The sequence below is a fragment of the Mus caroli genome, unplaced genomic scaffold, assembly GCF_978045245.1.
Source record: "Mus caroli unplaced genomic scaffold, Mus_caroli_1 scaffold_2, whole genome shotgun sequence".
NCBI lineage: Eukaryota > Metazoa > Chordata > Mammalia > Rodentia > Muridae > Mus > Mus caroli.
The window spans coordinates 151,729,892-151,742,068 of record NW_028227257.1 but is presented as its reverse complement, the minus strand read 5'-3'; the positions used below and the strand labels follow the sequence as shown (position 1 = coordinate 151,742,068).

At 54.1% G+C, this 12,177-nt stretch overlaps 1 protein-coding gene across 3 annotated transcripts in view; it reads right to left on the bottom strand.

The window, feature by feature from the left end:
- Window positions 1–516: 516 nt before the first annotated feature.
- Window positions 517–12,177, bottom strand: part of Ntng2 (netrin G2) — a 58,701-nt gene continuing 47,040 nt past the window's right edge. For 2 of the 3 annotated variants that reach the window (XM_085835066.1, XM_085835067.1), the window contains exons 5-11: window positions 11,322–11,348; window positions 10,296–10,433; window positions 7,309–7,383; window positions 5,327–5,428; window positions 3,454–3,621; window positions 2,149–2,283; window positions 517–1,573 (exon numbers count right to left, since the gene is read on the bottom strand). In XM_085835066.1, coding sequence (XP_085691192.1) covers window positions 1,341–1,573; window positions 2,149–2,283; window positions 3,454–3,621; window positions 5,327–5,428; window positions 7,309–7,383; window positions 10,296–10,433; window positions 11,322–11,348 — 878 coding nt within the window. In that variant the 3' untranslated portion in view covers window positions 517–1,340. The remainder of the gene's footprint in view (window positions 1,574–2,148; window positions 2,284–3,453; window positions 3,622–5,326; window positions 5,429–7,308; window positions 7,384–10,295; window positions 10,434–11,321; window positions 11,349–12,177) is intronic. The other variant, XM_029474604.2, reaches the window with a different exon arrangement.

Below are 12,177 nucleotides of genomic sequence, written 5' to 3'. Positions count from 1 at the left end.
AGCAGAGGCAGATACTGAGCTGCACACAGTGGGTCAGCTTTAGTGACCTGTTGGGTCCTCATATACCAAGGCACCTAGACAAGCAGGTGTAGTGCCCACCTCAGGGTGCACTGGCCAGGCAGGCAGCAGCTGGGAGTTTGATGCAACCTCACATGGGACCTGAAGCTCCTGAGCCAACACATTTGTCCCGGACAGCCACAGAGGCAGGTTACAAATCAGCATGGGGTGCAGTAGAATTCCAAGAATTCTCCCTGAGTTATTTTCCTGGGGCTTCCACAGCAGAGACTCTGGATTTGGGGGAGCTGTAGGAAAGGGGTGGGGCACCCCTGTTTGGAGATCCACCTACCAGATGGTGGCCAGCAGCCTGGCTGAAGGTAAAATTGGGGAGCATACAAGGAAAGAACAGACTGGGGAGAGTGGCCCCAATACCGAGTCTTTAAAGCTTTTTTTGTGGGCTCCTTTCTTTATCCAAACCTTTGGAGTGTCTGTCAACACAGGAACCAAGCAGGCAGAGGCAGCTGTGAAGTCGCTTTACTGTGGGCTTGTACACCATCAGCCACCCTCAGTGACCACCTCCCACCCGAGTCCGTCCTCACAAGGGACAGTGGATACAAACAAAATAGTTCTCTAGAAAACAAGGTTTCCACCCCTCCCCGCCCTTTGTCCTACCCCTCCCGCAGACAGTGAGTTCCTCTCTCTCCAGGCCTCCCCTCCTGCAGTCAGTGAGTTCCTCTCTCTCCAGGCCTCCTTGGGGGCCTGGGGTCTGGTGAGTGCAAAAAAAAAAAAAAAAAAAAAAAAAAAATACAAAAGAGAATCAAGTCAGCGACTAGAGTTGTAGGCAACTGTTGTTCCGAGTCCGCTGGCTGGTGGTGGCAGCCAGGAACAGGCGCTGGGGTGTGCGCAAGAGTTCTGTGTGTGTATGTGTGTGGCAGGACCTGCGGGTGTTGGGATGAGCAGCGTTTCTCCCCAGTCCCTGTCTCACCGCCAGCAAAAGAAAGGAGGAGGGGGAGGAGGAAGAGGAAGAGGAGAAGAACAACAAGAAGAAGAAGAAGAACAAGAACAAGGACAACAAGAAGAACATGAAGAAGAGAGCAAAGAAAGAAACATGGGAAAATGGAAAAAACGATAGAGCCATTAGGTCATAAAAAACTGAAATTCGAAGTCCGCCGGGCCAGGGCTCCACAGCGCCCCCCTGTGGCCGGCGAGGGCAGTGCCGGGCGGGGCTGGTGAGCGCGGGCAGAGCAGGGAGGGCGGGAGGACTCTGCGAGTAGCACCTGGGAGCAGCTCGGCCGCACCCGTGTCGCCGCCGGGCCAAGGACCCCTGGACCTTTAGAACGGGCTCAGCAGGCCAGACGGGCGGCCAGCCCGAGCAGCAGCAGGCATCCGAGCAGGGTGTCGGGGCGCGGGACGATGCCTGGCGCGCGGTCACAGTCCGGGCCAGCGTCGTCCGCGAGGTCACAGCGGGGCTGCTCACAGCGAATGCCGGTGTAGCCGGGCGGGCAGGCGCAGCGTTGGTTCTGCTGGCAGGTGCCGCCGTTCTGGCAGAGCAACTGGTCATCGTCGCACACATTGGCTGCGGGCCGGAGGGGACAGTTGAGGCAGCTGTGGGGATGGACTGAGCTTCTGCAATAGGGAGCTGGGACACCCCCCGGGGCCCGGTACTTAGGACGCACACCGTGAGAAACATCCCTGCAAGGTGGGACCTGGCTCCTGGCTGTCCCCCGCCATTGACCCCCATTCTCTCCCGTTCCTCCCCCGCAGTGGTGCGGCTCTCTGGAATCAATTGCTGTCTGCTGCGCGTACCTGGAGCGGTCTGACAGCCTATGCTCCTCGGGTCTCGCCAAGCCTTCATTTCTTGAGTGCAAACTCCAGCGCTCTCAGCCAATTTTAGTCAGCTCCCCTTCAATCCCTACCCCCCCTTTCCTGGCTCCCACTTTCCACGGACTCAGTCCACTGAAGACCGGGCAATGCCCACTCGACCCCCGCCCCTGCCACTTTGAACCCCTACCCTGGTTGCATCAGACCCTTCTCACTGCAGCCACGTGCTCAAAGCCCACCCCCAGTCAGCAGCAGGCCCATGTAGGCCCCTCCCACCATGCTGGACCACGCACCCAGCAAGGGTCTGCCTTCAGGGGCCAGTCTACTCACGATAGCATCCTTGGCGCCAGTAGTGTGTGGGAAGGCAGTCGTCGCACTTGGGCCCCACCGCGCCCTCCCTGCACTCGCAGAAGCCTGTCTCATTGCATCGATCATGCACAGAGCCGATCTGGTTACAGTTACATTCTGGGGAAACAAGGGCATAGGCCATGTGCAGCCAGAGTGGCCTGTGAACCTACAAATGGGTCCTGCCTCAGGCCCAACCTCTATAACCCGCCTTTGTATCCTTCTCAGCTGGGTCTCTTGCACTCCCTGGCGATGCTCCCCACAAGGCTGGGGGGTCCTGGGGAATGCTGGCGCATTTACATGGCAAGAGAAGGCTCAGCATAGTTTTTCCTCTCCTGGCATCCAACACTCTAGTTCCACTGTGAGGGCTGAGCCAGCCTCATCGCTCTTTCTGGACAGCTGAAGTGGGGGCTACCAATACCAAGCTATGAGTAAGACAGGTGACAGGTGTCTGATCAGGAGACTGTGTGTGTGTGTGTCCATCTGTTCTTGGACCCCAGTCCTTGAAGCCCAGTGCTTGGCTGGAGAGACGGAGGAACAGACAGAAAAGAAGGAGCCACCTCTAATCAGATCCATTGACCCTGCCCTCTCCCTGCAGCTTGCCCTGTTGATACTGGCAATATAATTCTGCTTGATCACTTTAGAGTTGATGGAATATCTGAAAGCCTCAGCCATGATCCAGAGTGGCAGCTCTAGCTTTGCAACTGATCAGGTGGGGGTAGGGTGGCAGGGGATGGGCAGTGGCTCTGCTGACCGATGGCTAAGATCTAGCAGCCCACAGACCTGAGACCTGGCACCTGCTGCAAACAGGTGGGAAGATGGGCAGCCCTGACTGCCCATCTATGCTACTGGGTGTCAGTTGGGGGCTATAGGTTTGGCTTTTAGGGTCTGTCCGCTGCCCAAGTCCAAGGAATGTCATGGGTCTTCTCTACAGAAAAGTCAGTGCTGGACCATAACACTGAAGAAAGAGGGTGCCTACAATTGCTGGCTCTGAAGTTTTGAAGGACAGTTTCAACAACAGAGGAGAGATAGAAACTGCTTACCTAGTCTACTGCCCAGTTTTCTATGCACTCAGAGAGGGCCAGGGATGGGCCAGCTTCGCACAGCAAGCCTTCAGCTGTAACTAGCACCTCAGCTTCCAGTGCCTACAGTTGGGGGTCACTAGTAGTGGGTCAGAGGGCTTCTGTCCCCTTAGAAATGCCCAGATGAAGAGGGCCTCACCGTGGGGTGTCCGCACCTCCACAGCTGATTCTGCAGGGTTGGAAGCCCACTCCTGCACCTGGTGCTTACCAATGCAGACATTCTCGTCATCCAGCTCTGCGGAGCCATTGCGATAGTAGCCCAGGCGGCAGTGCTGACAGTGCTGGCCTCGAGTGTTGTGTTTGCAGCTGACGCAGGTCACCACGTTCAGGAAGTCAATGTAGCTGCAACGGTTGGAGTGGCCATAGCACTCGCAGTCTGGACCAGCCAAGTGGGAGAAATGCCAGTGGTCAGTGAGCATTTGGGGGAAAACAGGGATACAGAGAAAGGCATACCCAGGAATATACAGGGAAGGTGGCAGGAAGCATCTTTGGGAGGGGGATCTGGACGGGGTTTCAGTTTGGGACACTTCTGTAGCATGTGGCTAAGGCTCGCCCTGTCAGCTTTGAGTCCCCAGGAGGCCTGTGGGCACACAGTCAGGGAGGCAAGGGCATGCTAACATCTGACTCGGTCTCAGGGCAAGGAGCTATCTCTAGGATGCCTGCATGCTGAGGCTGACTAGGAGGGCAGGGTCATGCTGCAGGCTGCATTTACAGAGGGAGGGCAAAGGTTCCAGGCTGGCTAGAGTTCCCTCGAGGGCCTATGGATGAATGGAGTCAAACACGGATCTGGACATGATGGCATGGGACAGCACCTTCTTCCCATGCTGCTTTGGAAGAGGGAAACTGGCTACTGTCTCTGCAAGTCCCTACAGGACCCACCCTTCTTATTAGCCTGGACCTCCCACAAGTTTGATTGGCACTGAATTGCTAGTTTTGGCAAGACGCTGGGCACCTATCTCCTGGTTCCCTCTGGTCTCATCCCAGCTTTTGAATCTCACTGTTCAGTTTAAACCAAGGAAAGGCACCTCTGAGCCATTGTGGGACCTTTTACTCTCCCTCCCACAAATGTTTTTGGTTTTGTTTTAAGACAGGGTCTCGGGATTGGTGGAGGAGTAACTGGGAAGTGGGATATCATTTGAGATGAAAATGAATGGAATGATTAATAGTAGTAATAAAAAGACAAGGTCTTGGGTAGTTCAGGCTGATCTTGGACTCAATAATTAGCTAAGAATGACCTTGAACTTCTGGTCTTCTGACCTGGAATTACAGTCATGCAAGTCCACACCCAGTTGATGCTGTGCTGAGACTCCAGAGCAGTTTCTTCCTGTGCTAGCGCACTTTACCAACCAAGCTACATATTCAACCTGCCACACAGGTTCTCAGGCTGACCTTCCAAATGACTCTATCAACTCCCATGACAGCCTAGGTCAAGGACCTGGAATAGCAGAGGCCAATCTGAAGGGCCACTTTTCCTTCAGCAGGATAGACCATCATTGTGTCCCTTCTAAGGGACTCAATACCCCCATGCCATTACACATGAATGCTGGCCACCTTCTGAGCAGCTATCCCTAGAGGACTTCAGCTCCCTCTCTTGTGATGATCAGGGTGGTGCTGACCTGGTCTCCATATGGTCAAAGGCACACGAGAGTCTGGAGAAATACCTTTGCGATATATCAAGGAGAGCTGGTGAATCCACCCATGGGTCTACCTGACCCGACTTTACCTTGGTCCTCCAGAGACACCGGAAAACATCCTCCATATGCCCCCAAAGAGTGACCCAGGTGTCCCAGATTCCATTCCAACCAAGACAAGCCCCTGGGCCACACCTCCCAGGGGAGCCAGGACAGGCTATTTGTGGCAGCTGTTTCTCCTGCCATGTGCCTGCCCACTGTGCCTGAGTTGGCTTCTGACTCATCCCAGCTTTTAGCTCCCTTGGGGCTGGGGAGATTCAGCTTAACCTTGACCCAGCTATTCTGGGAGGCTTTTCTGAGTTGATACCAACAAGCTAGTTCTGTCCTGCATCGTCTTTCTCCAGCAAACTGGAGAGGAGGTGGGAAGCCTGACTCAGGCCACCTTCTTACCTTGAAATTCTTCAATGGGTATCACCTGAGGAGATCTGGGCTTGAGCTGGAAAAGCGTAGAGTCCTTGGCTTGGGAAGGGACAGCGACAGAGATAGCTACAGCTTAGAGAGATGAGAAACGAGTTCTTACACCTGCTACGGTTCAGCCACGGAGGAAGCCATCCATACCAAGGGAGAAGCTAGACCAAAGCTCCCGAGTGCCTTGGGCTGGCCCCAGGCAACCATGTTACCTGTTCACATTTGAGGTAGGGAGAGACTACATGGCCCTCAGGTGTAGGGTGTGGCTCTTCTAAGAGTCCCAGGCTAAAGCACCCTGTAGCCATGACAGTGGGTACCTACTGCCGCTGGTCCCTCGAGAACGCCTACATATCCTCTGGAGCAATACCCAGGTACCTTCTTCACCCCCTAACACCCTCTACCTGCTGCTAAGACATTTGCTGACACTGAGAGATACTTGCCCCCCCACCCAATCTCTCCTGGTCATCAAATCCCCAGGCTAAACCTGGCATTAAAGACTGCATCTTGGGGTTGGAGAGATGGATTGTTCAGTGGTTAAGAATGCTTGTTGTTCTTAGAGAGGACATGGATTCAGTTCCCAGTATCTGTGTGTTAGCTCATAACTATCTGTAACTCCAGTTCTAGCATTCTTCTGACCTCCATGGGCACCAGGCACACACGTAGTACACATACTTATGTGAAAGCAAAACATACACATAAAATAAATACATTAAATATTTCTTTTGTTTTTGTTTTTGTTTTTTTTGAGACAGGGTTTCTCTGTATAGCTCTGGCTGTCCTGGAACTCACTCTGTAGACCAGGCTGGCCTCGAACTCAGGAATCCACCTGCCTCTGCCTCCCAAGTGCTGGGATTAAAGGCGTGCACCACCATGCCCGGCCATGATAAATATTTTTAAGACTGCATCTTCTTTCCTTTGGAGCACATTCTTCTCCTCTGGCTAGGATGGGTCCTTTGCTGTCTTCTAAAGTGTCATCAAGCTAAGAGTGCAGCACCACCACCCTCCCCTGCCTGGAATCCCCCCAGAGCCCAGCTCCATTCTTGAAAGTAAGCATGCTGTTATCATAGGAAAAAAAAGTCTCTGTGCTTCCCTCTAGGACTCTGTGGCTCTTCAGTGGGGCCAGGTCAGGAGAGGACTCAGGTATTCATCTCTAAAAGGATGTGTTGATTAAGGAACCTCTAGGATGCTATAAGAACTTCTGACTCTTCAGTTGTGCAACCACTTGCCAGTAGAGGGCACTCAAAGCCTGACTCACTGCTTATTCATTCGGGGGATGGGGTGGGGGGTGGGGGGTTGGAGGGGAGCTTGTGGTGTTGGATGGAGTGGGGCAAGGGCAATAGGACCGAGAACAGGTCAGCTGGGGGACAGCTTAGGACAACCTTCCTCTCTGAGGAGTCAAGCTAGCCCAGCTTAATCCACATCCATCTATGGCTACCGATGAGTCCCTGTCCTGGGTGTTTCCCCACAGTAGGAGAATAATTAATTCTCTTGGCCTGGTCCTGGGGGACTTCTACATGGCTCACGCCTTCACTTAACTGGTTAGGCTGCTGGGTCTTTGCCTCAGACTTTCTCTGCCACCATCATAACTCATAGCCACACCTATTCTGGTCCATCTGACCCTCTCTGGGCGCCATCAGCTGCCTAGGTATCCCACATGTGCCTCACATTGTGAGGAGGGAGAAGTGATGTTCCTGTTACAAAGGACATCCTTCTATACTCTCCGAAGCCCTAGAAGAAGCGTTACAGATGTTACCTACTGGCTTCCAATAGGGGTAGAGTTGGGAGTAAGGGTAAAGGGGTAGCTACAGGCCCTTTACCTCGTTGCTTTGACCCTAAGTTCTGCCACCCCACGACTTTCAGTTCTTGGGGCCCCCCACCATATAAGCCTGCTACCCCTTCTACAGGGGAGGGTCTAAAATGGAGCTCCTGGGGTCTCAGGTCTGGCATAGGCCCTGCCCCCATACCTTCTGCACTGGAGGACACCTGGGGCCAGAAGGAGCTGTCCCCAAGGGGGGTCATAGTAGGTGGCTTGGTCTGACCTTGGGAGGAAGAAAAGAAGAAATGAAGTCATTTGAGGGATGATGCCCCTACCCTTCAGAGGCTCCTGTAAGAAGCAGTGCTACAGGCTCTGTCTACACTGGCCGGAAACCAGGGTCCAAATTCACTCTATATACTCTATACTATAGCAGCTGCAGAGGCTATGCACACGCTGGAAGCCTGATGAGAGGAGGCCCCCATACCTGGGCTTTGGATAGTTCTTCCTTCACTGGGCACTGCTTTTAAAAACCCTTCCCTCTTTGTGTGGTTTCTGTTTAAGAGTCAGCTAGAACAGGTCCTGTGTGTGACACCTCAGGCTAATGCTGTACTGTGGGACAATGTCCTGGCCAGGATGATAGAGCCATTGAGAAAAGTTCTAGACGGTTCCCCAGAGTGTCCTCTTTTCTGACCACTGCCCTTCCACCTCATCATGAGTCACCAAATGTCCCATCCCTAACATTCAGTTCCCAGAGCTGGACACAAAGCAAGGAACACAGGCAGCAACCTCTTTGCCAAGTTCAAACGACAGAACTGTGAGAAGATTGTGGGGGTGGGGGTCAGGGGAAACTGATGTCTTCCCTTCTGGAAAGGGGATTATTCATGGTGGTTGATGGAGAAAGAAAAAAGAAAATCTACCAGGTAAAAAATGGTGGGAGATTCCCAGCTGGGAGCCTGAAGCCTTTGGACATCAAATTGACATTAATATGGTATTCAGTGTAGAGATAAGGCCGCAGGACTGGAATTGGCAAGGGCTTAATTAGAGCCCTGGTAAAACCACCCCGAAGGCATCTTGCTTCTGAGTTTGGCTCCCCCCACTCCCTTGAGGAGGCTGGGAAGGATTAGACTCTCTAGCCCGGCTTCGGCTTCCGGGATGGCACTGCCTCCCAGACAGCATCTGGGGCTGGGGTTTCGAGGCCCAGCTGGGCTGTAGCTAAAGAGGTCTGAGAACCCGGTGGAAGGCCCTGGGTCCAGGAAGAGAAAGTTTCTGACTGCATTTTGCTAGGACATGCTCAGGTGTCCTGTGTTGTGTGCCAAGACTAGACAGAGAGTCTTTTGGAGCCAAGAACCCATACTAGCTAGGCCTTAAAACCTGAGACTTCAGGGCAGGATCCCTGGATGGCAGAGGGGGCAGGAGTGGATGGCGTGAGCCAGCCCTGTGCTCCTGCTTGGACTGTGGGTTTCTTGGGACCTTGGGGAGCTGTTTTTCCCTCTCCCTCTCCCCCACTTCTGTCTCTCTCTCTTAAAAACTGGCTTTATCGAGGTATAAATTTGCATACCATAGATGCAGTAGCATCTTCCTAAGCCTCCAATCCCTCCCCCAGTGAGACTAGGAAGACAGCACTGTCCAGCCAGCCAGCCACCGGCATGCAACTGGGATCCAGACCGAAGGTCTGCAGAGTGTCCTGGGGACCTGGGCACAAGTCACACAGGTGCTAAGGATGGCCTAGGTGTGGAGATGCAGGCTGCTGGCTGTTACCTCGACGCCACCTTCTCCCCTTAATGCTCAGCCATCCAGTGCAGGACTCAGAACCACAGATCTGACAGTCATGGCTCATTTGCTATTGCTGCCTTCTGCTCACTAGCAAAGTCCTGGAGTCAGACCCCACTTCTGGAGACAGCTCACTGGGCCTCCCTGCCTTCTCCTATTTAAGCTCCAACCTCACAGTCTGCCCCATACCACTTACACTAAGGCAGCTCCCACTCGGGTTCAAAGTTCCTCAGTACCTGACAGCCAGTGCCTGTCTCCCGCCCAGGTGGACCACTGGTCAGTGGCAGGCAGAACACCCCACCCCTTCCTGCTTATTTCTGCTCCCCTCTGCCCATCACAGGTTCAGTAAAGTCAAAAGGTCTCTGAAGCGGGGAGGGGTCCAGGCTGCTAAGCCTCAAAGCCCAGATTCCTCCACCTCAAAGGGGCCCCAGACAAGAAGAGGTTTTCCTAAAAGTCGTCATCTCCTGGTTTCACTCCCTATTCAATTCCCCTGGGGCGTGGTCCTGGGAAGGTGACCTTCTCAAGGCTGTCTGTTGACCTGGAGGGGCTACCCTGTGAAGCAGATGGACAGAGTGCAGGGTTGATCTCTTCCCCCACTGCTGGAGGGGTCTCTATCCTCAGATGTCACCTGCCATGGGCTGGGGACAATGGATGACAGAGAAGAAAGGTCAGGGCTTCCCAAGGAATGAGGAGCCTCAGCCACATCTCCCTTGAAAAGGTTGGGGAGGGATGGGCTTCCAGGAGGAAGTTACTCGGCCACCATCTTGCTGATACCCTTTGGCAGGAAGAATCTTTTTAGATTCCCAGCATCTGTAGTGGGCCAGGCCTGGGAAGACTTTCCCAGGTGAGTCCAGAGGGCCATGTCAGGATCCCACACCACTTGTATGCATAAATCCTCCTTCAGGAGGGCAAACAGCCAGCCAAGTCTGTATAGGTCTGTGTGTATCTGCACGTGTAGTCCCTTCTGTAAGGCAGGAATTTGGCCTGGGTCTGTCTCTTCTCACGATCTCCTCTACTAATCCAGCCGTTTCCCCACTGGCCAGCACTGGCCAGAGCCAGTTCCATGGATGGACAACAAACTGTGTCTGAGGGGCGAGGCACCATCTCTGGCTGAATATCTGGGTGGACTTGCTGCCATGGGCACCCTCCTACAAGGTCCCCTGTACCCTTGGCCTCTGGGCCCTCCTTTACAATGCTTGGAGGGACAAGCAGAAGACAGTTCTGGGGCTGTAGGAGTTGCCTCAGCTAGGACTCCTGGTGGAATGACTTCCTGGCATGGCCTGGGGACCCCCTCAACCAGAGCTTTTATGGGACTGGCTAGGTGCTAGCAGTTTCTACTCTAAGAGGCAAGCAAGTGACTGCTCTCCCTGGGTGAGGGAGGCAAGAAGGGAAGGGGCAGGCATCCCTGGGTACTCTCATACCTACCTGTGGGCTGTGGGGTGCTTGGGGCTGTAGGGACTTGGATGGTAGACGTGGAGGGGATAGAAGTGATAGGGCCCCTCCATGTGGCCTCAGTGGCCATAGGGGCTTTGGGGGCAGGATTTTTTCTGGACCTGCTGGTACCTGGCAAGACATGGAGAAGGCAAGAAAGGGTGGGGTGGGGGCATCCCAGAGAATCCTTCACTTACTCTGATGTTGGGGTGATGTTTACAGAGTCCAGTTTCTTTCTGCCCACTAGCATCCCAGACAGGGGTCAGCCTGGCTGAAATAAGACAGTCGGGCAGGCTGTGTCCCCACAGAAACATGATGATGTCCTTGGAAGCATCCTTAAGGCTTGGGGTCTGCCATAGTTTGACACTGACAAGCCCTTTGCTGCTAACTCTTGGAGGAGTAGAAGATCCTTTGGGGTGTGGGGTGAGTGTGCCGTGTTTAAATGAGATGATTCTGTGTCCCGCATTGCATAGGCACCTGGCCCCACTACATGCTTGGGAGGACCAAGTCTATTGGAGTCAACAGGCACCCACGTTAGACCCCCTCACCATCCTTGGGATTTCTAAGACACCTTCACTCTTGAAGATGCCCTTCCCCAACCTGACACGCCCGACACTCAGAGGGTTTGGCATCAGAGCTTGCCCCCTCCAGCCTTACGGTAGAGCATGCCGGCTTCCGAGGCTGCCTGGAGGAGGCACCAGGCAAACTCAGGGGGACAGACATTGATCTAGCAGAGAAGGCCCCTGTTTCTGGCTGTGCACAAAGCACAGAACGGTGAGGAGACAGGGGGGTTCTGTCCACTCAGGGGTCAGGGGACCCCAATCACACAAAAGCCCCATCCTTCTTTCAAAGCAGCATAAGAAAGCTCCTAGGAGACCTGAGGGAGGGTGGGAGGCAGACAGGTGTAATTAGGTGCAGTAGGGTACACGGAGGAGAGGGAGCAGAGATAGAGAGAGAGCAGCCCCTTCATGCCTGATCTCCAGGCCTGGCTGCAGAGTATGTACAGAGCAAGGTACTTACTGCCAAAGGCGGAGCCCGCGGCCGCACCTGTAGGGGCACAGAGGGTTACAGTGTTAGACACAAGGCCTGGCCACCTCCACTTGGCACAGGAAGTCTACAAGGAACGGGGAGTCACAGAAGTGTCTTCCAGCCCCACTATAGGGAAGGAGACTTAGAGGGCCCGAGACTGTCTAGTCACAGGGGCAGCCTCAGTGGGATCATACCTATGTGGACTCTCGCTACTGACTGCCTGAAGGCTGCTTTTAGTCCACTTTGTAGATGGGACACTGTAAACTGTTTCTTCCCCAGGACACTGACAAGTCTTCCCTCCTGTTTAACCTCAACCTAGGCTCCCTAGGGTAGCATGATGCCATCATGCACAGAGTTAGCAGCATGGAATCGGGGGCGTGGCCTTGGCCTGCTGGGGGACTTGTGGGAGCTGGGATTTCATGAACCATGTTCTAGGGTGGGGGTGGGGGAGCGTGGAAAGGCTGAATCCAAGTCTCTCTGTGCCTCTGTGGGAGAGGATGTCACCATCCCAGAGGAGAACTGTCACAGTCATGGAAGGAAGGTGGTTCTGAGAAAGGCTTTACCCTAGGAGGGGACAGTGGACTGGGTAGGCGACATGCCTTTCCTAGCATCGACTCTTGTCTTACACACTTCGGCAGGTCCCGTATGTGTGCACTATGGACAAGCCCCTGGGAGTGTGGGAGCTGAGAGCAAGAACTCATAGATGCTGGGAGTGGGGTGTAGAGTCAAGACTCCCTCAGAGTCTGCCCCTGAGGGAGAGGATGGTCCAGTCCCAAGAGACAAGGCATAGAGGATTTTGGCTTGGGGGATAAGGAGACATGGAGGAATGCGGTAGGGTGATCTCACA